Here is a 27,548-nt window from a genome sequence, read left to right as displayed (position 1 = left end):
AGCATGTGAATAGGGAGGAATTATATTGTACATAATAATGGAGAAGCCAGTAGGATCATTGGACTACAGTACAGTTGAGAGTTCCTGTTAAGAAGGAGCAGGAATTCATGATTCCAGGTGCTTGTAATGGGTTGTGAGGAAAGTATTAAATGCTGCTAGAGGGGAAGGTAAGCAAAACAGATAGTTTGTCATAATACTGAAGAGTGGTATGTGCTTAAATTACCCATGTGAATTTTATTAAATCTTTACCATGATTTCATGAAACAAATATTTTAATGTAAAATGTTAACTGATAGGATTATTGTTTATCTCAAAAGTCATTCAGGAATTAGCTTCAATCTCAGTATACTGTGAGCTAACCTTAACGGAGCTACTGTTTTATCAAGCTTTTTCTGAAGTTCAAATAGGAATGCACAGATTAGTCATTTAAAAGGTCAGAAGAAAACCATATTCAGTTTACAGATGGAAACTTTATCAAAGCCTACTGCTGTACCTTTACCTGCGTAGTTTGGGAACGGCTCCACCAGTCTGTAAATAAGTTGAACGTACGAATTGCTGTATAAAGAACTCACCAGTCATGTAGCATACTGGTATAAACTGCTGATCCTGTGCTGCTTTAAGGAGAACTTGTCTGATATGGTTGATGTAGAAACTTGGTGGAAACTATTTGGATTCTAGCAGTAGCTCCGGAAAATGTCAAAACTTATTTTTATCTTCCTTTGCACTGGGCTAATGTGAAAACTGTCCCTTTCTAATAGGCTTTCTGAATTATTATTTTTTTACAATTTTCTGAGCTGATCCAACTGGTGGCTTTCCCAGTGCCACCCTTGCCCTTGTGTCTCACAACCAGCAATTTTATTGGCTTAAACTGCTGTGGAGCTACACCTTTTAATTTTGCTCTGATTTTGAAGCTTACTTATGAACATCAATGACTCATTGTCTGAAACAAGCTTATTTTGAGCTACAAATAACAAAAGTTTCTTGAAGGAGTTGAAGAAAATTCATCTAAGTTTCTTTACAGTTACTATTTTCATCTTCTGAATTAGGTTGCTTTTTGGCAAAGGCTTTTTTATGTCATCTGGAAAAATGCTGTTTCTTGATTAGTCCATTTGCTTTTGGAGTGTTAATAGTGTTCTGTCAAATCAGACAAAAATAAGGAAACCATTTCAGTTTCTCTCAACCTGCTGTTGAAGTCAGACCAGAAAGCTTCCTAGGATCTGTGTATTCCCCTTGCACAGGGATGGAGTGTGAAGGTGCGCCTTTCCTTCATCCCTTGAGGATCAGCAAATGGCATTTGTGAGGGCCGCTGTACGCTATTAATGTGCCTCTAGCCTGTGTCTCTCTTCCCTCCTATCTGGGAGCAGTGCTGATGTGTTCAATGTTCTAGCTCTATCATTAAAGGCTTGGTGCCCTCTGCTGTTAATAATAACCACCCTGGGTGACCTTCTGGCTTTGACGCGGAGCTGTGTATCTTATTTTCCTAGTATTGCTTAATTCTAAATGATCAGTCTCCTCTTGAATGTGGGAAGAAAGTACAGTAATCAGGGAATGCCAGAGAGCTTCCTGCAACCAGGCTGAGAGGATGGCCATAAGTTAAAAAACACTTTTCATTGAGCCAAGTTTTCCAATGTCTCTTTCAGGGATTGAAGTCCATGTAATTTCAAAAAAAAAAAAAGTCATCTTCTCTTGACTTTCTGATTTTTTTAAACTAAGAAGGTCAAGTTTCAGTTTGCTTCACCTGAAATTGTAGCCTGTGGTCAGAAGAGGGTATTACAGCACGCTGTGATTTTGGTGAGTGGCAAGCAGTAGAGTAAAAACTGCTTGTAGGTTTAGAAGCTACCCAGCTGATCGATCACTGTTTCAATATATATATGTGGTAAACTGTGAGTTGCTTTTAATTTTATTTTTGTGGTGAAAGTGAGAATCTTGAGTGTAACAGCTCTGAACACAGATAACTACTGTTTAAATATAATACAGTGTTTATGAGTTATCTTCGCAACTTAGAATTTGTGGCCAGCTCCCACGTGATCTGGAATGCTTTGCTAATAAAGAAATTAGAAAAAGATGAAAAATATATACTTGCTGTGATTTTAACATTAAAAGCTAATCATCTCAAATCATTTTATTCTTTAAATGTTGATATTATTACTTCAGTAGTCTGAACTGAGCTTTGATGAGCAAATGGTGATCTTTATACCAATAGATGTAGTGAGCTGTTGTAAAAATTTCTTTGCAGTCCCTATTAGGACATGAGCAAGGTTGAAACTGACCTTTTAAGATAAAAGAATTGAGTGGTGCAATTGTATTAGTATATGCTGTTCTTTTTTGGAGTGCCTTATTATGATTTGTCTGTAGTGGGATACTAACAGCAATACACTAAAACTGGGTGGAGTAAATATTTTTAATTATTGGTGGAATGGAAAGGCATTCTATTTGAAAAAAGCTCTGTCACTTAATTCCACCTTCACTGAAAAGACTTAGGTAAATCAGTAGGAATTTGTGCTTTGATACAGGAATTGGTGAAGTTCCATAGTTTGTGCTAATATTAACAAGCAGGGAGGAAAAGAGGTGATATCATAGAATCATAGAATATCCCCAGTTGGAAGGGACCCATAAGGATCGTCAAGTCCAACTCCTATGCTGACCTCTTAAATTTTGTGGTTTTATGTATCAACATTAATATCTTTTATTTGCAAATGTTTAATCATAAAGGTTCTTGCAAAACCTTTTGCCTTTGAGATACTGTTAAAATCAGGAAGTTTGTGTCTTTAACAAGCTAGGAAAGGATTGATCTCTTTTCGTCTTGTAATGCTCTGGCCATCTTATAGGGGGCTGAAAGATTAATGCTAGAGGACTGACTGCAAACACTGTGATATCTCAAGCTTTCTTCTAGGGAGGTAAACTACTTTTCATTTAGGTTCTTAAATCAGTCTGAAAGCAATAGTTACAAGACAGTGTGATTTGCTTCTTAGTGTAAGAGACTGTCAAAACTGTGTGTCAGTGAGAATCTACAGGCATATAACTACCTTACTTCTGCCTCCAGCTACTTGCGGTTTCACTTCTACCTGTTAAATGTGTTGCTTATCTTGAGTATCTACTGGCAGCAGCATAGTTTGTGCACCGTAAGGAGTTCTGAGAAGTAGGCTTGATGTCTGGGGAAAAAAAAAAAGAAGTTGTGTGGTATCTTGCTTTAGTATTCAGTATTTTGTCCAGACGATTTTGAGTGACAAATGCAATATAAATGTAGAGATGGAGTAGATTATCCTGCTGGAGGTTCTGGGAGAGATTGACAGTACTTAAATAAAGGGAGAGCAGGGGGAATGTTCCTAGTACAAGTGATTGCTAAAGCATTCTGAGTTCTAGAACTTCTTGCTTACATAGATGTCTCTGGATTGAAATCATGGTTGAATTTTACTTCTCTTGGACTTGTTGATGAACAATCTTCATTAAGAAAGTCTGTTGGAATAAAGAAATCTTAGTTTTGATTTCAAGTTTAGAGTATTAATTCTTCTTTTAACTCCATGCTAAATCCACACAGTGAAACTAGAGGAGAACTGTAGGGTGGAAGGAAGAGGTTTGAGATGTTGCAGTTATGAAGGAGAAGGATTGGTGTAAATATCTGGACTAGAAAGACATTTTATTCTCGTTGTCTCTGCTGAGTCTGGCTGGGATGGAGTTAATTTTTTATTTTTTTTTGTAGCACTCCTTGTGGTGTTGTGTTCTAGATCTGTGATCAAAACAGTGTTAACATACTGGTGTTTTAGCTTTCGCTGAACAGTGCTTACAGTGTCAAGTTCTCTGTTGTTGTTGTTTCTTACTGTCTCTTTCCAGCAGCCAAGGGCAGGGACACCTCCCACCAGACCAGGTTGCCCAGGGCCTCATCCAGCCTGGCCTTGAGCATCTCCAGGGATGGGGCATCCACAGCTTCTCTGAGCAGCCTGTGCCAGTGTTTCACCACCCTCTGAGTGAAGAATTTCCTCCTAACGTCTAGTCTAACTCTCCCCTCTTTTAGTTTAATATCATTCCCCCCCTTGTCCTGTCATTATCTGCCTGAGTAAAAAGTTCATTTCCATTCAGGTTTTGAAGTGTGAACCTATTGTCTCTCCTTCATGCCTTGACCCGTCTTCCAGTATTTCTATATTCTTGCACATTTCTTTGTCTTCAGAAATATAATAATGGCAACTGTAGCTGAGACAGAAAGTGGAATTAAAACCAGTATTGTGTATTAACATCTTCCACCAGGGGAAATAAAATATTATATGGTATATGTTGAACGGTTACAAGTTCATTTCCACTAATATTGAACTAATTTGAGCACCTTGAACGTCTTGGCTGGTGAGAGCATAACCAAGGAGCAAAGAGTCCTTCTGCCCAAGGATTGCTGGTTAGAAGCAGTGACTTGTAGGGCTGTGTCACTGACCCGTTACTGCACTTTTTCAGATACAGCAATTGTTTTTCTTTTTTTTTTTCCTCCTAGGTAATGCTTATTAACCTACTCTTCCTTGATGTGATTGTTGATAATGGTAGTGCAATAAAGATTGCTTTCTTGGCTGATAAAGATACTTGTGATCTGTGTCAGCAGGTTTTTACTACTGTTAGTGAAAAAGTGAGAATAGGGAGGCATAGATAATAGTGACTGGTTTTAACATTACTTCTTCAATCAATTTATGGTACTCACTATTGAGAGTATTGAGGTGAATTTAGGAGATGAGACAGTGCTAAAATGATATAAGGATCAAAAAGCTAGGGTACAGTAAATTCTCAGCTCAAATCTCGACAGCTGTCAAAACTGAGATTGTCATAGCTATTTGCTGATTCAGCTTATTCAAAGTTTGTCTTGGAAAGCTGTTTAAAGAGAGATTGCATTTATTTATTTATTTATTTATTTATTGCGGAATAGTAGAGGTGTTAGTTATACATGCTGCAGTTTTGTGAGTTAACTGGTTGAAAGACAGGGTGAAAGGGGATATAAGCCTGTTTTTTTTGATAGCATACATCAGGTTCCATACTCATGTAGTTGTGCTTGTGTTAGAACACTTCCTGAAATTTTGGGTGCTTTTTAAATGTTAGGATAGATGGAATATAGACTTTACTCTAAAACAGTAGGTAATTTTGTCTTGTTTCTTTGATTTGTGTGTGTGTCTTTTTTTAATAGAATATCCAAATAAAAACTTTGGCAGATGATGTGGTAAGGTCTTCGGAATATCTTAATTTGCAACGATAACTACACACTGCATGCTATTTTATTCCAAATGTTGTGGACAATATAACATGTTCTTATAAGGATATTAAGTGTTGGGTTTTAGAAAAATCAGTTACTATACTTAAGGACCTTCACTTATAACTTCAATTGAAGAAAAGTTGTTAAAGATGCTTCTCCAAATTGTTATCGTTAACCATATTCTAAATGCTTTGGTAATACTGTAGATGTGTTTAAACTTTCTGGAAGTAACTGGTGTTATTTCTTTTGGCCTTCTTTTTAACAGTAAAGGGTCTGCAGTGTTTCTTTGAAGTTAGTAACTACATGATTCAAGTGGAACTATTTTGGCTAATAATAGTACACTGTATGTTGAGGAACTTTGTATTCAATAGCACCAAGGAGATAATTTTGAATACTTGCATATACTTGATATTATTTCATAATTTCAAAATAGATTGCAGTAAAACTATCAAATTCTATTTTCTATGTATGATAGTTAAGCCATGCTGGCTATTTAGTCATCACTTACATACCTGAAGCGAAGAAATTGTGCCTAGTAATCATACGTAAAATTCATTTATGTCTTTAAAGCAATCTTACATCACAATCTGATTAAACAAATTTATTGTTAATGATGTGTATTTCAAATGGATCACAGTACAGTGAAATTGATCGTGAATTACTTCTTCATAACTGCTGAAAGGGCACTTTAATGTAAGTGAGGAGTAAAACTGCATTTGATGTATATTGGTTAATTTTGGGTGTTGTTTTGCCAGCATTATGTTACATATTGTAGCCTTTTCAGTAGGATATGTCCTAATTTTAATTTCAAAGAAGCGTAACTATTCTTGTCAGGGAAAAATGTGATTAGTGTAAAATGGTTGCATTTTTTAAAAATTTGACAATATCCTTTTAGGTAATGTGTTTCTGTCCACAAATGTAAGACTTCTAAGGAGGGGGGGGGAAAGAATCTAAACCCACTCCTCTCAAAACCACAAACACAAAAAAATAACTTCCCAAAAGTTCAAAGGACATGCAGCTTATCTGGGGATACTTCAGGTTCAAAAGTACAACAGTCTCAAATAGGATCTCAAAACAAAACCTACAAACAAAAACAAAACCCTGAAACAAACAAACAAAAAAAACACTACTACCACAACAAAATGAAACAGGATAAATAAATGAACAACTGCTCTTGCCTGTCTTCAAAAGCAATTAATCAAATTTCTCCCTTCCAGATTGGACTAATTTAAAATTAATCTGTTTCCTACAAATGAAATAGTCCTTTGGATTTTTCACACCTCGCATATGTTAATTATAGACAACATAAATTTTGTTTTATATGTCTTGATAGATAGTGCAATAAACGCTATGAATGATACTGGTAACCCTACGTAAGCTGCTGGTAAATGAAAGCACATCTTAATAAGGCTGTTCCTTGCCTAAAACAAATATACTAGTATTTGTTGATGCAAACAGTTAATTTACAAAATTTCTATACATATAACATTCCATTCATATGTATGTTCATACGTGTGTGTATATATATATACACCTATCTATAAAGATGGTTTTACTGAAGTAAAAAATTTCTAAGTCTGTATCTAACTCTATTTAGGATAGAGTTAGATATTAAATAATACGATAACAAATGGCCTTATGAGGAAGGTGTGCTTGTTGGTTGTTTCCAATATTAACAAATTAACGGAATAAGCATGCTTAAAAAAAAAAAGTGTGTGTGGGGGGGTATAAGGCATAAACCAAGTCAGTGTTAACCAGTGAAATGTCGTGGCAAACTATATGGTATGCTTTCACTAATGTCCTTTATGTGTATTTAACTATGGATGGCTGCTTTTATGTGAGTGATCTTTTACCTGGCTTTTTAAAATTACATGCTAATTTCAGGAGTCTGTGCTGAAAAGCACTTCAAGGAGTTGTGAACTAGGAGCATTAATTCCTCTATGAACTTTATTTTACTTCAGCAGGATTTTTTTTATAAGCCTGATGAACTTGAGTGGCTCCTTCCCAACGCTGGCTTTTTCAGTTGTCCTCCAAAGGCTTATAGCTCTTCAGGTGAAGGAACGTTGGACATGACCTTTGTGGTACCATGTTTACTCACTATGAGAATAATTAGGGAGTAATGACAGAAGATCAACTCGAGATTTTGAAATGCTAAGAATTTAATGTAGATGGTATACTTTTGAAACTGTTAGGAAGTCATACTGCATTTGCATGTAACCTGTTGTGAATCTACCTGAAATGTTTTTTTTTTTTCTGTGAAAACTAATCTCTGAATGTAAGAGAATTATTACTTAAAGTAGTGTGAATTTTATCTCCGCTGCTGAGATGAACTAAAAATATGCGTGTATTACTATCATGTAATTGAGTTAATGTCTCTGTTTTCATATGTTTCTGTTTGTCTCTGCTTATTTTTAAATGGATATCTTTACAGCGTGACAGAATAACAAGCTTCAGAAAATCAGCAGTGAAAAAAGAGAAACCTCTTATTCAGCATCCTATCGATGCTCAACCAACTATAAGTGAAATCCCACTTTCCCAGGCACTTGTTGATGAACGTTGCATGAACTTATCAGAAAAAGAAGTTATGGATCTCTTTGAAAAAATGATGGTAAGATGACATGCCAAATTGTTTTATGAGATTTTCATGTTATTAATGTAGTAGTAAGTTTAAAATGTTGTTTTGGAAGTTCTGGTATTTAAACAGCTGAATAACTCTGAGTGATGGGATCCTTTCTGTACAGGTTTCTTAGACTACTTCTTCAGAGAAAATAAAGGGAAAAAGGAGAAAAAAAAGTGGGAGAAACTGGGGATTATTTCATTAAGATAATCTCTGTATGCCTTAGTTGTGGTAGTTAGACACTGCTGTTGAGGAATTGTTTTTAATAAACTTAAGTAAATACCTTTGGAAAATAATAATTTCCATTAATTCTCAATTATATAATTATTCAAAGCTGAATTTTATATAATCCTGATCATTTTTTCTTAGATGAACTTGTCAAGGTTTGTGATTCCACTCACAAGCATGCTTTCTATTAGTAGTATAGAAACAAACTTTAGAAATAGATGTGTACTAATTCTGTCATGCACATTGGTGTTGGTACACAAAGCATCAGGAAGGGCAACCTTTTGAGATTGCTTTAGGTACTGTTTTCTGTATCATTCTTGAAAATTGTCATAAATTTCCACACAGCCAGCATGGCCTAAGAACTGTCCCATTCCATTGCACAGTTCTCTTCGTAATGAAGCTCGTTTGAAAGACTCTCATTTTTGTTTGAAAGACGATCATTTGCTTGATTTGCTTATTACATTAAAGGATTCCTTTTTGACTTTTTCAAGTAATGTTAATTGAAGGAGACAATAGACCAGTCTTCCAGAGACTAGTGGTTCTCTGAAAAACCTATTGACTTTAAGTTCTTGCAGTAGCGTTGAATGGTCTTAGCTGCTAATCTGATGTAACCTTGATTTTTAATGGCAAGACAGTCATGGCTAGTAACGGCTGCATTTTTTATTTAATTATTAAGTTGAAGCAGGCATTTACACATATTACATATCTAGTAGGGTATTTGGATTTTCAAGGTTGTTTTAAATACATCAGTTGGAACATACATCTACCCCAGTGGCAAGCTAATAGTACATGTAATCTGAGCCTTCTGGGTAGAAGCAATGTTGCAGGAACATTGTTAGTTGTAATAAAATTTGTGGTTTTATTAAAAAAAAAAAAGGCACGGGAATGTGATGAGAGTTAATACTTATGTAATGAGTATTGTCGTCTGTTTTTATTTTTTGAGCAAAATTTTATTAACGGCAATTGCTTTCAATGTAATCATATTTTTGACAAACTCTTGAAAATAACAGGCACTTTAAGGGACCGAATTAGATTAGAAAATCAGATCAGAATTAAACTGACTAAAGCAGATATGCTGGAAAAACTCACTTCTGCTTAAAAATGAGCATTTTGTACAAGAAAAAGAGTATAAAAATAGGAAATTCAAAAATATTAAATAAAATCCCGATGGTTTCTTTCTTTACAGGAAGACATGAATTTAAATGAAGACCGTAAAGCTCCTTTAAGAGATAAAGACTTGACCACAAAACGTGAGATGGTTGTCCAGTACATTTCTGCAACTGCCAAATCTGTAAGTAGTTGCCTCTCCCAAACAAGTGAAACTAATAAGCTTAGCTTTGTGAGGGTTATGCATATGAAGATGAAACTTCCGATTTACCGTCTAAGATTGGTAGGAGGGGAAAAAATATCTGCGTACTAGTGTACTTTGAAACTCCTGCAGCTGGGTATGAAGTGTTTGCATTTGAGTTGCTGGGCAATGTGAAAAGGTGCTGCTTCATTGTAAACCACAATAAATTTCAAATTCACTGATGTAGAGTAATGGATAATAGAACTAGAAAGTATTTTTATGCAATTTGTATGATTTTTTTTGAACCAAAAGTACTTGGAAAGGACAGCATGACTTCATGATTTAAGTAACGGCATACATACTGGATGTGCAATTTGCAGTGTTAGACAGCCACAATATTGAAATTACTTAGAAATAAAGTCAATATTTTAGCTTAATTTGAATATGTAGCTGGCTTGAAGATTGTGTTAAATATTCTGTTAATCATTTTATACACTATGAAGGTAGTGAAAAGATGGTCTTAAGGTACCATGGTCTTTTCACTTTCCTGTAGTGAAGAGATGGTCTTAAAGTACCATTTGAAACTGTTTTCAAGTAGAAAAGTACTTTTCAGACCTTTTATTTGTGTTGGCTATTGTCTGTACTGAAAGGTGACTGATTAACCCTTAGTTGATGGATTCTCCGTGGAGAATTTTTGAAAATGTTTATTTTGGGGTAATAGAAATAAGTGTAAGAGAACTAGTATATGCTTGAACAGCTGTTAGGGTGTGGCAACATCATCTCAAGTGCTGATGAGCTACAATTTATTTTCTTCAGTAGTAGGAATATTAGTACTAAGTAGTTATAAAATAAAACAGTAATGCTTTTTCTGTGTTAGAAAATTGACTATGGCAATATGCAAAAAGAACTATACAGTTCTTTTATGTAATAAGAGAATACATCACAAGGCTACATGAGTATTGCACAAAACACAAATGCAAATGGATGTAATTTCACTAGAAATAGTTTGTATCCTGATTTGTGCCATTGTTTGCTGTATATATTGTTGCTGTATATGTTGTTTGCTGCATATAGAACTTCAAAGAACTACTATAGTACTGAATTCTAAGGAACTGAGTTAATTGCAATATTGTCAGAACTGCTTATCCGCATTGGGGACAAGTGGTGGAAGGGGTTAGCTTTTCATATTTAAGGGGCAGTAGTATTCTTCAAGTTACCAGATTTGATATCAGTGTGGTTCTTCAATAAAATTAGATAATGTATATGGTTTTATTTCGAAATTAGGATGAATCTCATCCTTTTTTCACACTTAACCTTTTATTGCAAACAGTGGCCTACTAGACACGAAGCCTGTGTGCTGAATAATTGTTCAAACACCTTATGGCAACAGCAGTAGCAGCTCTACATGGCGGAGCCTGATTGCAAGATACTGATAACATTATATTAAATAGTAACTTGCGTCTTAATTAAATGGAGCGGAGAATAAGATTATTTTTGGTGTCTACCTAGTGAATCTGTAAGAATAGACTGCAAATGACACAGTAAGCTTTTTTTTTTCTTCTAACTTTTAAAATCAGCTTGCTGTAGTTAAACTTCAGGAAAAAAAAAACTAGAATCACATGCAATTAGTAAACCTAAATGCTTTGCATTAAATATTAAAAAGTTAAATGAGGAAAAGTTTCTATTACAATGTGCAAATGGTGATTACCCTTCTAAGAGGAGTGATGTTCTTGCACGTATTTACCTTAAAGGACAGAGTGAAAGACTGCAAATTTTGTTTAAGTAATCAAGTGTGTTAAGCATTGTTTAGCTAAATATACAGGTTAATAGAAAATTATTCAAGCTTATGCAGTAAATATCATGAAATTTTCAGTTAATATGCTTTGCCTAGACTGTCTTGAGAATTATGGATTGTATTCTAATGTTTTGTTTTTACTAGATAATCAATGTTAAATCTTAATTTTTTTTATAAGCAAAAATATTTTTATTGAAGCAGTAGAAATTTTCTCAATGCGAGTACTTGCATTTCTTTCCCAAAACCAATTAGGAGATGGTTCTCTCCCATGCATATAAAGGTATTGAAATGTAGACTCCTTGAGTACCATAATACAGTAGTAAAGTAAGAAAAGCATGGCATGTCTAACCGTTGAAAAATTTTAACAGACTGCATTACTGCCCACCATATGAGCTGCAGCAACTGGGAGTACATTTGCCACTAACAATTGGAAAGAAAATAAATCCCAAAATGCATGAATATATGCTTTTAATTTAAATCAGCTCCAGTATGGATGTTCTATAGATAAGCAGAATATTTTTTTCTAACAGAAAAAGGGCTTGTATCTAACTCTGTGTGCTCCTTGCAATTGAATCACACCATCTGAATGGAATATTTAAGGTTGTTCAGAGACATGAATGACCTGTCTGTAGCTTCTTAGCCTGAAAATAGCTAGCATCTTAATTGACTTAAAAATGTATGAAGTAGAACTCAATTGTAAAATATTGATTGGGATCTTATAATAAAGCAAAACTTCATTTTCACTGTTAATTGCATCTTCTGTTTGGCTAAACTACTATTTGACTTCGTTGAAATCAAGCTCTAACCAATTTTTACCACATCTTGACTTGGCAAGCTTTGTTTTCCTCGGGCCGTCTTCAGCTTTGTCTTCCATGGAAATGCTGACTGCATAAAAAATGATGTTACTTAAAATTTTTCCCTTTCTTTGGTCACAGATAACTGTTCATCTCTCTTCTTTTCTGTACTGAAGATACTTTGCCCTTTTCTTCTGCTTAGAGCTCATCGCTCATGAAGCACACTGGACAATTGATGCGACTTTTTTTCCAATTCCATCTCATGATCATTTTAGTTAGAGCCTTTGAGATCTCTCCATTCATCTGAAGTATCACTCTCATTTGCTCATGTTGTCTTAACCAACTTAAAAATTGGTGCTTCATATTCTTTGCCTTGTGTGCCATCTGCAGCTTGTTGGCCATGCTTTTCTGAAACACTGTGCCGTCCTCAGAGTTCTGAGTGAGAAGGAATCCTTGATTTTTAAAGGATGAAAAAAAGCTTTCCTTTTCCTTGGGGGGACAGAGGAAGGATGGAAGCGAATAAGCTGGATCCTTTGATGTGAAGTAATTATCTGGGCTTCTGATTTCTTCTCTCATTTGTAGAGAAGCATTGTTGACCATGGAAATTGTACCTGGGAAATGGTGAAGGCTCAGAATTCTTTTTTCAGAACTGATCTTGGTGACATCTTATGTCATATTGAATGACTTGAACATTGGTGAGAGAAGGTTGTAAATTAGGAAGAAAGATTGCCTGTCTGGTGATGACAGTTGCATCTTGTGCTTCTGGAGGAAGCTTCGTCAGTAAGAGGAGAGAAGAGGTGATTGTGAAAGACTTGAGAGGACTGTCTTCTGAAAGAGTTCCTAAAAGAGTAACGGAAAAGATAAAAGTAGAAAATGAAGCAGGCAGATGTTGAACAGATACCGTCAAATTCAGATATTGGAAGAAAATCATACCGTCTCAGGCTATCGATTGGATAAACGTGGATATTCAGTTAAAAGGGCTGCTTTCAGATTGTGGCAAATAGCTGACGAGAAAAGGCCTATAATGTTTAGGCAGAAGTCCATAGTTTCTTACAGGATCATGGTCATTTACACAAACTGGTAGAACAGGGCAGAGGTGTGTTGCCTTTCTGCCAAGTGTTGATCCTGTGTGAAGTCAACTTCGTGTTCATGAATATGCAGACCTGCTGTACCATGGTGAAAAAGAGAAAATGCCAGTCTGTAAATCACTGGTTAATTACCCATGTAAAAGCATCCATACTGAGCAGTTAAAAAAAAAACGGCACGAGGTTTTCTGAAGTATGAGTTAGATTTGTAATGGTAGGCTATGTTTTTGATCATGAAAATCTAATTAAATTCAATGATGACATCATCTAAATAGATAAAAAGTACTGTGGTAAATGAATTTTTGTAAAAACAAGAAAATCAGTATGACATTATTTTTTTTCTCTAGTTTTCTCAGTGTCATATATACAGTGTCTGACCTGGTAATTTTAACAATATGGCATATCTCTTAATCTCTCCAGAGATGGATGTCAGGCTAGATATTTAGCTGTTTGTAAAAGTGTGAAATACTGATGATTCAGCAGTGGAACATAAAAATTTCAAATTCTTTCTCTTACAGTAGAACTTCTGTTTTCCTGTTGAGAAAATGTAACTCAAACATTTTGATCAAATAATAAGAGTGTAATTATTACTAATGATTAAAGTGAAAAAAATTGTGTGATGCTACATCCTACTAAGTACTTTGCTGTGTTTATTTATGTATTATTATTATTATCTTTTTCACACAATAACCTCTCTTGGCTGGCCACTGCATGCAGATAGTCGGAAGTAAAGTTCCGGTGAGTATGAACATGATAGTTTTGTTTTCTTATTATAAATACGTTTTGGTTTCTAGAGAGTAGGTTAGAATAATTTAGACATTCATCATGGATTTAAAAGTTCCATGGGCATAAGTGCATCCTTACTTCATCAGACTAATTATTTATGACCACAGTCGGACTTAACTTACCACTATAAAATTATTTATTGCACCAAGGGATCCATTTTAAGTTTTTAGGGATCTATTTCAAGAGACTTGCAACTCTGAGAATTCATCTGCTCATCATGAGCAACCAATACAGTTTAGGCTTGTCATGCTTTTGTGCTGAAGGCAATCAACTGAACCTTGAAATTAGTCTTTGACTTCTTTCTTTCTGTTTAGATGCGGATTTTTGTAATGTTTTAGTTGTTAACATTCATAGTTCACTGTGAAAATGTCAGCTCCTGGATATCAGTGTAAATAGGATTAACACAGGATTCAGAAGGTCAATTAAGTAGTATAGGCAGCATAGCTATTGCCTTAGTATGTGCTTGGTTGCGTTTTATATTGTCATGGTTGAATTTATTAGTATTTAACTTCTTAAAACAAGTATTTGATGCTTCTTTTATCAGGACTAAATTCAGGAAAAAGGATCAAAATGACTTTCTGGGAATAATTACATTTACAATTTAAATAATGCCTGAAAGTAAAGATGTTCTCTTTAGTTATGGGTGGCCTTTAATTGTAGCCAAGCAGGCTTTTTATTTATTTATTATATTTTTTATTGCGAGGTTTGCTACTTAGGTCATATTCAATGTTTCTATTTTGTAGTTAAAACGAACAAACAAAAACAACACCATAAAAATCATTACCTCAGAGGTTCTTTTATTAATATGCATTCAAACCAGTTTCAAATAATTCCTGCTCCCATGTCATTTCCTTGTAATATGAATTGCTCTGAACAGCTGCTTTGTGAAGAGATTATTTTATAAAGGAAATTGGGATATGTGGAATAGAATATACCAGAATGTCATTTTCTGCATGCCTTTTCTTTTTCTCTGTCAGACTGTGAATTAATAGTTATGCATTAAAAGCATGTTTTTGCACAAGTAACTAGGAAATTAAGAAATGCCCCTCTTAAAGCATGGCTTATGCATACATATAATGGCTTAAAGAATGCATGTTGTGCTTATTCTCAGTGTTTGTTTTTTATCGGATTCATCCGTTGGAAATTGAGTGCATCTGACAGCACTGGTGTTGTACTCTGAGAAGGAGAATGATAAATAAACAGAAAATAAACACACAACAAAATAAATCCACCTGCTGCTCCCCAAGTTCCAGACCAGCATGCCTCCAGGCAGACTGAGCCTTCTGGATGACTGACAACTATCTTGTTCACTTTGTTTACAAAAAGGTTGACACTTGTATATATTGTATGTAGTTACTTTTCTGAAAAGCTACAGATTTTATGGTTAGAAAGGAGGAGAACTTTGGACTGATGATGCTGTTGATGCTGATACTGATGGGTTCTAGTACAGTTGCAGAGAAGAGGTTTGCTTGTTCCTGGAGAACCTGGAGCTTCAATTCATTTGAGTTTTATTCGGGACATCAAACATTGGTGCCTGCTTGTCATATGAGCTGCCCATTTAACAAGCTTTCTTGTCTTTTAAAGGCAGAGAGAACTGCATTCAAATGGCACAGCTATGCTTAACTGTAAGACGCTAACATAGATATCTGAGGTAGAACTAGGTTCTGTTTTTGTTGGGTTGAGTTAGCATGTCTGGCTAGTGTCTAAGGGGTAAAGTGGATAGGTGCTATATAGAGTTTCAGCTTCTAGTACATGAGATGATACAATATTTTTACTCATAGGTTGAAAAAGGGCACTGCTTTTCTGAGTAAAATGTGCTGCAAGTATGTAGGATTTAGAAGGTCTCTGAGCACTCCCTCCGTTGTCTTATCTGCCTTTGTTGTTACGCTCTAATTAAAATATAGTTGTTCATTTGCTTGACATAGCAATAGAATTGCATTAATAGACGGTATGTAAAAACTCTTCAGTCATTTGGTGTGAGGTGATGGGGGTGGAATATAAGCTACTACTTTGACTTCATTAATAAGTATTCTGGTACCAGCGGTATAGTGAATTGGATAGAAGTGACCACTTATGATATTGTGAGATTTCTAGTCAATGTACTGGTTACCAGCATTCTCCCTGAAGTAAAAAATGCCTGTCTAATGGAAGCAACATAGTTAAAACTTCTTCATCTGATTTTTCAGATTTTTCTGGTCTCGTATTTTAACTGTTGCAGCCCATCTGTTTGCTGTAGGGGTGCTTCATAGTTCTTTAGCACAGAGTAGAGAGAATACTGGCATATTCCTCATGAAGGTTAAAATGCTTTTTTGTGTTCCTGTTTTGTTAGATACTGGCTTCTAACCTTGTTTACAGGTCTCCTCTGGTGATAAAACCTTAGTAGTGTATGAAGGTGGGCACTTTGGAAGACCCTTCTGACATTTACTAAATTACCGGGGGAAGAATTTATTGTCTAGCACCTGTAGCCAATGTAGAATAAGAAACTGAAAATAAAAATATTTTAAATATTTAATTGTTGTCTGTTTTTCTAAGGAATAATTAAACAAGTAGAGAGAAAGCCATACTTCAGATGATTTTTTATGTTCTGTGCTGTAAGGTATCTGTCTTGTTACTGCTGTCCCTTAAACCTTGAAATGTGTATAGCACACAGCTGATTTTGTTAGATTTACCCTTTTTCTTGAGAAAGCAAGCTGGGTTTTCTTTCATACACTTGTTTTTGGTGAGACTTCCCAGAGTTTTGTTAAGCTTATTTTTTTCCTTAAACTTAACTTCTGACTTCCTCGGAGAAGGATTTTAAATGTGTGGTCCAAGCTTTCGTTTGAGTGATCATAAATGAATAATTATATACCTTAGTTGTAATACTGAGGTGACCGGTTGTGAAGTTACTTCTAAGATCTTTGATCTTATGCTCGATTTAATCTCTGGAAGTTCTAGTGTGGGACCTAGCCATCTACATCCCTTTGTACTTCACTTTTGCTTTCAGTCTTACCAGAAGCTCTCACGTAAAGCCTATACTTAACTGTGACCTTGTATTCCATTTTTTTTCTAGGCTGTGCTTTCAGAATAACTGAAATATATATATTAAAATATGAACCATATAAAGGCATAGCAGTACTTAAATATAGCATTCGAATAAAATGGTCTTAATACAGAAACAAAAGAAATAGCACCTGGTTGTAGCACTTGAGTTTAGCGTGGCTAGAGGAAAGAAGAGTGGAATGAGACTGACAAATTGCTTGCAGAAAACAACGAAGTAATCCTGTTGAGAAGCCGAGAATTCTCTAGTATGATTTAGAGTACTTGGATAAAAGGCTTTGAGAATGGATTTTTTGAGCCACTTTTAGTGATAATCTGTTTTTGAAGGGTTGGGGGGAAGGAAGCTGAGATGGTTTCTTACTGTCACGCAGTTAAAGGTGTTTAGTCGTGCCAACAATGGAGAAGTACACCTGTTCCATAAAACATGATAAGAAGGCTTAGGAGATCGTGCTTCCAATTCCTGCAACTTTTCACCTGTTGATAAATTTTACCTGTTTTTGAAGGAATCTTGAGTTCTACGGAAGCAAGGAAATAGAACAGAGGATCCTCACTAATGTCCTAAGTGCCTATGAAAGAGAGGCAGCAAGAGCACACCAAGTTTACGTATAAAAGAAAACATTACAAAAAAGTCTTAAATGCCTCATCTGTGTAGGTACTTCTTTAGAGTTTGCAGCAAACTACAGTGGAAGGGCTAGACACAGGAAATCATCTTTTGAAAACCAAATATGTCTTGCATTTTGGAGTGCTTTTTTTAGGGTTTAACTTAATATGTAAAGACATATGGTTGAAGCTTCCATTATCTCTGTATATATTTTTGTGACTTACAGCAGTGCTTCTGTATTTTTTTACACTCTTAGGGAACATCTGAGATGACAAAATCTGCATCTAGTACAATGCAGATAGTGATAGTAACACATATAATCTTTTCCAGGTTTCCATCCAAAGCAATGAACTGCATGAAATTGTTCCTGTTTTCCACTTCTTTACATTACGGACTTTGAGAATAATGATTTTGCAGTACTATTATGATTTTTTAATACATAGTGCTAATATGCTTCCTTGATTTAAAGCCAAGCGTATGTTTTGCATCACAGCATTTCTTTGTTTAGAAAGTTGATATTGACAGACTATAGTTCCTTTACATGCTATTTCTCATCTTCATCGCTCTCCTAGTCCTTTTCTGTGTAACTGGCATGCATTGTCTAGCTAAAGGCACTATTCATGTCCACATCTCCAAAGCTGACACAGGCATGAGAGCACTCTTGTCTTAATACATTCACAGTCCCTGTCAGATTGTTGTTTTGTTGATGTTGTATATATTTGAATATATACTGTGAACATTTTAATAGTTGTTATATGAATTAACATTGGGTTATATGTAGGTCAAAATCATTAACTTTAATGTAGAAAAGGCATTATTTTGTCAACAACCATATTTAGTGTCATTGTTGGAACATGAATGTTAAGAATTTAAATAAAGCAAAACAAACTTCATGAAACGTGTAGCTTTCTGAAAGAGGCACAAGTGGAAGGTTACAGCATTTGAACTTCCTGATACAAATAAAACTAAATGCATGCAAATCCTCTTTTGGGTCAGACATTTTTAATATTGTCTTTACACTCATGACACAACTTTATCAGGTTCTCTTCAACTGTAGAGAGGTAAGGAGCTTTAACAACTGCCTATTAGTGATAACCACACTTTGAAGATAAGCCTACTTTTCTACAACTGATCAGAGCTCTGCAAAGGGTTATTTGCACCTTTTGGTAAAATGTTTTGAGCATTGTTCATGGTTTTGAATGCTACAGCTCTAAAAACTGAATAACATATACTGAAATACTGACATACTGAAAGGTATACTGAAATACCTTTGTACATGGTTATTCTTCTGTAATAGCACTACAGCAGGGAGATGAGCTCTTTGTCAAATCTTCTACATCATTCTTCTGTTTTGTAACGAATAAGATCCTCTAGGGATCTCTGTTAGTGACCAAGCAGGGAGTTCTGCTACAACAAGAAATCATTGAGTCATGTATTTGCATGGTTTTAAAAACACCAATTTAACAGTTAGTGGATACCAGCTCCTTTTTGAAGTCATCTTCAGTGGCTTAACTTGCTATTCTTTCTCGAGAAGAGAGAATTTGAGTGTCAGGATATGGTAATGCAGCTATAAAAACAAATATTGAAGAAAGGTAAAGAGAGAATGATAAGAGAAGCTTAACAACAACTGTGGGGGTTTGGAGTGCATTTGTGGTGGTTTCTAATACAGTATGGTGAAGCAAATGCTAAATAAGATTGTCTTAAGCAGTCAAATATGTTAATACAATTGAACTATAAGAGTACGTTTTTATATCCAACATGTGGTACCATGGACTTTCTTCAAGGAAGTGAAAAAGATTCCAGAAATGTGTTTACCCTTGTGATACAAAATCTAACCTGTTAAACATTTTTCAAAAATCAGGCAAGGGTCTTTAATAGTTGTACAGGGAAAACAGCGATATTAAAATGCATGTGGAAATACTGACATGCTTATGTGTTACCATCTACTTAAATGCTACAATGACTGTTAAGCAGCATTCTCTCTTCTGTGATAGGGGGGACTGAAAAACAGCAAGCATGAATGCACGCTGTCCTCACAAGAATATATTCATGAATTGCGATCTGGAATTGCAGAGGAAAAGCTTCTTAATTGTCTAGAGTCTTTGAGAGTGTCTCTAACCAGCAATCCAGTTAGGTAAGTAACTTCTGCTCTGGTTTTCATCATGGTGTTTATCTGTATAAAGTAGTGTTCGGTTTTTATTTTTGTTTTTTTTGCCAGAGCCTTTACATTAATGCTTTAAAAAGGGTTGGTTTTGAAAGTTCTGAGATCCCTTCTTTTAAAGGTGGGAATTCATTTTACATCAGTAGCCAATAACACGTTGATATCAAATAGGATGATTGAATATCAAAATCTTGTCTGCACCCTGCAATTTGAGGATGAAATTTGTATTGATTGTAATGATTTATTCTGTTCCTACTCTGGATGCAAATGGTACAACAGTTGTATTCAGACTAGCTCCAACAGGTTGCCTAAGTCTGTTCTAGTTTATACATGAAACTTTGTTCTTAGTATGAACTATGTAAACCAAATCTGTTTTTTTCTGAAACAAATGTTTTGTGAGGGAAGTTATTAAAGCAGTGCACATATGTAATGAGATGTTTCTGAAACCGTTTTCCACGTTTCTATTGTTGCAGGATCATAGCTTAACTGCTAATTAAGTGATAAAAGATGATGATTATTGTTACTGTTTCTTTTTGTTTCTAAACAAACTTCTTAATCAGTTTTACCGAACTTTTTTTAAAGATCTTGCAATGGCATGGGTTACTGCCTTCCAGAGGATTGGAAGTTTCTGAATGTTTTATTCAAAGTGATTTTTTGCAGGTCTTGGGGGGTACACAGAGGTGTAGGCAGATACGACTTTGAGGATTAAGAGAATTTGTGTGAATGTGGGATTCTTTCCCATTAGTCACTTCCTGTGAAACACCCAGCCGCGTGCGTATTGGCACCAAAACGTAGTTCTCAGCACAATGTAAGAGGATAAATGAGTTGCCTGCAATTGTCTGCAATGTTTTCTTGAGTTTTCTGATGGGTCTTAATAAAGTCTGATTTCTGGAAGTAAGCATTGGTCTTGTCGATCAGAACTTCTTAGAAAGTAAGTCTTACAGTAGTGTGCCTGAAGAGAGCAGTACTGGAGACATAGCTTTGTAAGCTTAAGGTTTGATTAAGAAATAATTAGAAGCATTTTCCCTCCCTTTTCCAGCTGGGTTAACAATTTTGGACACGAAGGTCTTGGACTTATGTTGGATGTGTTGGAAAGGCTTCTGGACAAGAAACAGTAAGGACTCAGATCACTTGAAGGGGGGAGGGATGGGGTAGCACATGAAGATTGTACTTACGTTGTTTTCCTTCTCCCTTTCAAGGCAAGAAAATATTGATAAGAAGAATCAACATAAACTTATCCAGTGCCTCAAAGCATTTATGAACAATAAAGTAAGAAATACTTAAAATGCAGATAACTTCTGGTATAGTAGTTTTTTGATTTCAAGATGAATGAAGCATGTTGAATCTTAGAAAAGCAAGGAAATTTCATATATCTTTTGTTAGCAGACTCTTAAAAATATAGGTCTCAAGTTAATATAACTTTTTGCCAACTAACTTGTACTTGATGAAAATTGAAGAAAAAAAAATTAGACAAATGCCAATCTAATTTTTTTTTTGACCTACCCTATTTCAGCTCCGTTACAAGTATACAATAAAAACGAGCTTAGTTTTTGACTTCTGTGATTTAGTGTGTGTATGTGCATGTGTGTTTTGACTTGCCCAGGGGCTGTTATGGGGTAGGGTAGGACAGGTGGAAATATAAGAACTAACTCTTCATACTGTTGAGGTAGTTCAGATAAAAAATACGAACTGGTACCTAATTTTACAAGGTTGGCTATCTTTTTTAGGAACTGATTTTTGTTTTCCTAGGAAAAAAAATTAAATGTAAGACTGGGAGTCTGACTTCCATCTCCAAGCAGTAATAGCCAGGTTTTAGTAGAATGTTACCAAGATTCATATGGAGTGTGTGCATGTGTCTGAGGATACCTAAGGTTCCGAAATCCGATGATTATGAGAATTTGAGGCCAATATTTTATTTTCACTGTAAGCTTTCTATTTTGTTAAGTACGGATTGCAAAGGATTCTAGGAGATGAAAGAAGTCTCTTACTGTTATCAAGAGCAATTGATCCAAGGCAACCACACATGATGACAGAAACAGTGAAAATACTTTCTGCTCTTTGCATCGTTGGAGAGGAGAACATGTAAGTAAGACATTAAAACAAAATTCTTTTTTTCTGAATGCTCTTGCGTTCTCAGCTAGGACACAGGTGAGAACTTGTATATGTAATTGTAATCTGTTATGTCATTACTTTTTTAATGCTACTTGTATTTTAAATGAGAAGAGACTTTCACCTGTTCTGATGCATTAATCTGGTATTAAATCAGAGAAAAGCAAATAAGAAATTTACGAAACATGACCTGAAAAACGTCTGAAAAAGATATAACGATGTACTGTAGAGAAGAGATGACTTTAGCCATGAACATTCATAAATACCTGCTGAAAAAAAAACAAAGCATAAGTTATTTCATATATCCCTGAGAAGATTGTTAAGGAATAGCAAACTTCTAATTGCTACAAGGAAAGCTATCAGATTTAGAGTGTTTAAAATTGTTATCGTGGGGCACAACTGGTCCCATTACTGGGAGGAATTCAATTGGGACATCAGCATCTGAGGAGGGGAGATGAACTGATGATTTTTGAAATTGACTAGTTTAGCATCACATGTTAAGATATGCCCACTGTCTTTGTAAAATAAAGATAATCATTTGGCATATGTTTGCTTTGAATTATTGAGTCTCTCAGTTTACTGAACATTAAAAATGGTGAACTTTGTCTTCAGAATGTTTTTGCCTATTCACTACATAAGGGTTCTGAAAAGACAGGTTATTTGGGAATTCTAGCATGAAAGATTTCTGGTAGTACTTTGCACAGTTTGCAAAGGTAGTAATTGTTTTTGCCATGTCTTCTTTCTTAGCTGAATGTCACAACTGTTTAGAGATCTAGTCACCTTTTATAGTTCAACATGACTCTTGTAGATATTTTAACACTTAGTTCTTGATTGTTTTTCAACTTTACATAGGTAAGTCATTAATCATGTATGTATTTTAATGCTTGATTCTTGGCTTGTTTTCAACTGTATGTAGATGAATATAGATAAATGCTTTCAGATTATCTACAACTGCACTAAAATCTTGCGTTGCATAAATAAAGGCTACACATCTTTAAAATGACTGTTGGCAGTTGTATATGTTTTGACAGTTCATCTTTCTCTTAGGCTGGACAAGCTTTTAGGAGCTATAACAACTGCTGCTGAGAGGAACAACAGGGAACGCTTTTCTCAGATTGTTGAAGGACTGGAGAATCATGAATTCTTACAACTGCAGGTGGGTTTACTTTTTTTATATGCTTACCAATAGTTAAGAAATCTGAAATACTAAAAGACTGTGTACTATTTAACAATCTTTAAATTATTTACCAGTGAAAACTATTTACTACTGTTACCCCAGGGTTTACTAAAAGAGGAAAAATAGAAAAGACCTGCTGATACTAGATTTTGTCAACTGTGTGAAACATAAAAATTTCTCGTCCCAAAAACAGAATGACAAAGAACGAAAATAAAAGAATCAGTGATACTCATTTTCTTTGATGCCAGATCTAGTGCTCAAGTAATAAGTCTGTGAAAGAATCATAGAATTGTTAAGGTTGGAAAAGACCTCCAAGATCATCTAATCCAACCATCCCTCTACCACCAATATTACCCACTAAACCATTTCCCTAAGTACCATGTCCAGCCTTTCCTTAAACACCCCCAGGGACGTTGACTCCACCACCTCCACTGGGCAACCCATTCCAATGGCTACCTATTCTTTCTGAGAAGAAATGTCTCCTCATTTCCAACCTGAACCTCCCATGGCGCAACTTGAGACCATTCCCTCTAGTCCTATCACTAGTTACCTGCGAAAAGAGGCTGACCCCCAGTTCCCCACATCTTCCTTTCAGGTAGTTGTAGAGAGCAATAAGGTCTCCCCTGAGCCTCCTCTACTCCAGATTAAACACCCACAGTTCCCTCAGCAGTTCCTCATAAGACTTGTAGTGAGGGGCCCAAAACTGAACACAGCACTCGAGGTGCAGCCTCACTAGAGCCAAGTACAGGGGGACGATCATCTCCCTGGTCCTGCTGGCTACACTGTTCCTGATACAAGCTAGGATGCTGTTGGCCTTCTTGGCCACCCGGGTACACTGCTGACTCATGTTCAGGTGAGTGTCGACCAATACCCCAGATGTTTTTCTTCTGCACAACTTTCCAACCACTCTGCCCCAACCTTGTAGCGCTGTGTGGGGTTGTTGTGGCCAAACTGCAGGACCCGGCACTTAGCTCATGTTGAATCTCATCGCATTGGCCTCTGCTCAACCTGTCCAGGTCCCTCTGCAGGGCCTTCCTACCCTCTAGCAGATTGACATTTCCCCCCAACTTGGTGTTGTCTGCAGACTGAGGGTGCACTCAATTCCCTTAACCATGCATCCGTTAACTGCATGGAAGGGATCCCTTTATCCATTATTAGATCATATATGTCAGCTACAGGAGTCTTAATTTACCATCAGAAACTCATGTTTTGGAGCTGATTAGGTGTTCAGCAAGTTTCTATAGATGACATCTGCTTTGAAGCAGTGCTGTATGAACTTGGGTAAAACGTATTTCTTAGAAGCAATTTGGTCATAGTATCCACAAAATGGAGTATGTATTCTGTTTTGAAATTTGTCAATTTTGAAAATATCTACCCAGAAAATCTTTTTGGAAAAGTGCAATAGTAGAGGTTAGATTACTCAAAAGTATGGAATTTAAAACTCTTCAGCAGAAATAGCATAAAAATTTGTCTAGTTTGTGATAGGGAGAAACCCACATGCAACTCAATTGTACTGGGATCAGTTAAAACTATTTCTATTGTTTAAAGGTACAGTCTTGGAGAAGTAAGTTATGAAATATACTTACTCTTTTTTTCCCCAGGGTTTTTAGTCATGTTGTCATAAATAAGCAAATTACTTCATAATACTAATAATTTAGAATAACTATGAAATGTAGGTGGAAATGCTTTAAAATGCTAGCTACCATGAACATGGGTGGGTGTTCCTGAAAGCCTAAGACGAAATGGAGATTGACATTTATCTTTCTACTACTAATAAACATGTTAACTTTTTGAAAGCATTTTAAACTGAAATGGTTGGTTGCCTTTGTTTTGGTACTATGTAATCAGATTGCATCTTAAGCATGCTTGTTAAATTAATAGTGATGTTATCACAAAAGAAATTCATTTTGATACCTCCAACCTTGACCGTGTTGATTTAAAAACAAAACAAAAAACACCACCCAAAACAAAACACTCTCCGAACAAAAAACCACCCCCAAACTACATTTACGCTTCAATAAATATACAATCGTAAGACCCATTAACTTGTTTCTGGCAAAACTGTTCTTCACTTGTAATGTATGGCACAAGTCATTAAGCCAACATCTCTTCTGGCAAAAGCAATCACAGCAGATGGCACCTTTTCTCTCTATTAATTTCTGATTGGACTTGTACTTTGGGCTTGTTAAGTCGTGTCTTGGTAACATAATAAGAATCATTGAAGCAAATGTGATGATACTACATTATCAGATGATGCAGCTATATAAAGGGAGTGTCTTTGAAAGTGTTTTAATAGAAATTAAGGCTCCATAGGATGTTCCATTAAAACTAAATAGTGAATGTAATTAAAATTAGAAGGGTGTATTTATCTGATTTTTTTCTCTGAAGCAATTGTTTGTTTATTTATGTCTACCCTAATGCTACTTCTATTTGCAGTTAACAGTTCTTTCTAAACATGGTATTTCCCTGGAGTCCTGTTTTCATCTTATAATGTGTGTCAGCACTTTGGCATTATGATATTGTGTACCTGTTTTAAAATTAATTCAAGTGCACAGCTGTTCAATTAAAGCATTAGCCCATAGTCTGAAACTTCAGGCATTTTGCAAAAATGAGGTGCAGGAGTAGAAAAGACACCTGCTGATGCAAAATATTTAGTGTGTGTTTTTTTCAAATGATTTCTGAGTACTGTAAAAAAAAACAGGTTGTTTTCAAATTAGCATGTACTAAGGAAGAAGAGGACTTGCAGCGTGGAACTGTAGCGTTGTAATAGCTTTCTGAAATTGTTTAATCCTTTACACCCAATACCACGTTGAAGTAGCAGAAGTACTCACAATATGAAAGCAGGACAGTATTTGATGTTTGACTAGCCAAAGTCAGTCAAACTGTTGCCTGCGTACAATGTAATGGACAATATCAATCTCTTGCTACTTGTTTTTTATAGAGTAAACTGAAATAGGCAAAGACAATAAGTATTTATTTTCATTTGTATGCGTACTAAAAGTTTTTTTTCCTGTATTTCCAATAACAGGTAGCCTGCATGCAGCTCATCAATGCCCTTGTTACATCTCCAGAAGAACTTGATTTCAGGATACACTTGAGAAATGAGTTTTTACGCTGTGGCCTGAAGAAAATATTGCCTGTACGTAGTTTGTATATTGATTGGAATTGATGATAGCCAACTACCTGAGATTGTTGAAGAATAACTGATTGCTTCATTGACATGTTGTTGTTTATATATTCCGAAGGCATGCAGGAGATGTGAGAAATTATGGCATACCTGCTTGTATTTGTCTGAATTCATGCAACTGTAGTTTTTGCTTTGAAAAGGTTTCTGATACTTACATGTCTATTTTTTCAGGGTACGTAGGTTTTATATCATGTTTGTACTTGAATGTGATCTGCTGTCTTTATTTGTTATAGCGCTTCTGAAAGCCTAAAGAGCTGTTTGTGTGTGTGTGTTTTAACACCTACTGAAAATTAGTCTTTACACAATTAATGAATACTTCTAGAACTTAAGAATTGGGGGGTAAGTGGGGTGTCAGATGAACTGAATTGTAATAAATCATGATAGAAAACATGGTAGAATGGGTTATTTTTCAAGAAACTGAAGTGCAGAGGGATTCTGAAATAAGAAAAATTCAGGAGGATCCAGAGTTCTGTCTCATGCTCTGAGTATTCGTAGTATGCTTCTCTGGTTTTCAAACATTAGAATCAGAATACATAAACAACAACAACAAAAGTAGAAACATATATTTAACATTTAGTTTGTACGTATCAAGTTATGACAACTCCAGGCACATTTTTATTTAGGGCATGAAGTACATTCACACTAACGGCTTTTGAATTAGTTTTTTGTTTTTATGATTTGCCCAGTAGGAAGTTAAACCTGGCTCTCAAGTATTTTAGGGAAATTATTTGTGTTATTTCAAGGAAACCAATTTTTTTCGTTACTCAAAATACTGGTTTTTGTTGTGTGTAGTTTCTCTTCTCTGTTGTTTTACTTGTAAATGTTTCTCAATATACCACAGATACTTTTCGTGCTGTGTTGTAGATTAACTTTTAAAAGTTTGTAAGCATGTCTTTTACACTTGTTTAGGCTTTTTACATTCACTTTCATTAATGTTTTGAAATTTACTTGTGCTTTGACATGAGATCTGAACTGTCAACTGTGTTCCATTAAGAAAATAAAACTCAATCAGAAAGTTTCGTATTTCTATAGCCTATATCTGATATTGGCTTATTGTTCTGCCTTATTGGCCGATACTATGCCTTAATTTTTCCTCAACTGTGCAATAACATTTAAAAAATATCTGAGTTACAACTTTTTCCTCTTTAAAATATGTATTTTCTGCTCCTAAGCTTTATGTCTTAGATTTTGCCGTGATGTAATCTTTGTAGGGGTAGGAGTGGTGGTGGTGGAATTCTTGCTTTAGGAAAAAAAGGCAAAATTAAGATGCACTGTCTTGAACAATAGGCCTTGAAAGATAAGGAGAATGAAGAGCTTGATATTCAGTTGAAAGTGTTTGATGAGAACAAAGAAGAAGACTTGCTTGAACTGTCACATCGTCTCCATGATATCAGAGCGGAAATGGAATATCCTTTGTAGAAATGGTGTTATTACATTGTTTAATAACTATTAAAGGTAGAATG

The 27,548-nt window shown here is 35.4% G+C and overlaps 1 protein-coding gene across 8 annotated transcripts in view; it reads left to right on the top strand.

The window, feature by feature from the left end:
* Positions 1-27,548, top strand: part of DIAPH2 (diaphanous related formin 2) — a 246,342-nt gene that overhangs the window by 10,663 nt on the left and 208,131 nt on the right. For 4 of the 8 annotated variants that reach the window (XR_010834759.1, XR_010834760.1, XM_067005015.1 and 1 more), the window contains exons 2-12: positions 5,156-5,188; positions 7,653-7,829; positions 9,253-9,357; positions 13,746-13,766; positions 19,446-19,585; positions 20,652-20,726; positions 20,812-20,881; positions 21,558-21,694; positions 22,769-22,877; positions 25,927-26,037; positions 27,373-27,491. Coding sequence is in view for 6 of the 8 variants with exons in the window: in XM_067005015.1 (XP_066861116.1) it covers positions 5,156-5,188; positions 7,653-7,829; positions 9,253-9,357; positions 13,746-13,766; positions 19,446-19,585; positions 20,652-20,726; positions 20,812-20,881; positions 21,558-21,694; positions 22,769-22,877; positions 25,927-26,037; positions 27,373-27,491 (1,097 nt within the window). In the remaining 2 variants the exon portion in view is untranslated. Of the gene's footprint in view, positions 1-5,155; positions 5,189-7,182; positions 7,274-7,652; positions 7,830-9,252; positions 9,358-13,745; positions 13,767-19,445; positions 19,586-20,651; positions 20,727-20,811; positions 20,882-21,557; positions 21,695-22,768; positions 22,878-25,926; positions 26,038-27,372; positions 27,492-27,548 lie in introns of those variants that run through there. The other 4 variants (XM_067005019.1, XM_067005020.1, XM_067005017.1 and 1 more) reach the window with 4 other exon arrangements.

This window comes from Anser cygnoides, chromosome 13, assembly GCF_040182565.1.
Source record: "Anser cygnoides isolate HZ-2024a breed goose chromosome 13, Taihu_goose_T2T_genome, whole genome shotgun sequence".
Lineage (NCBI taxonomy): Eukaryota > Metazoa > Chordata > Aves > Anseriformes > Anatidae > Anser > Anser cygnoides.
The sequence above is the reverse complement of the archived record's forward strand: the minus strand, read 5'-3'. Positions and strand labels throughout refer to the sequence as shown.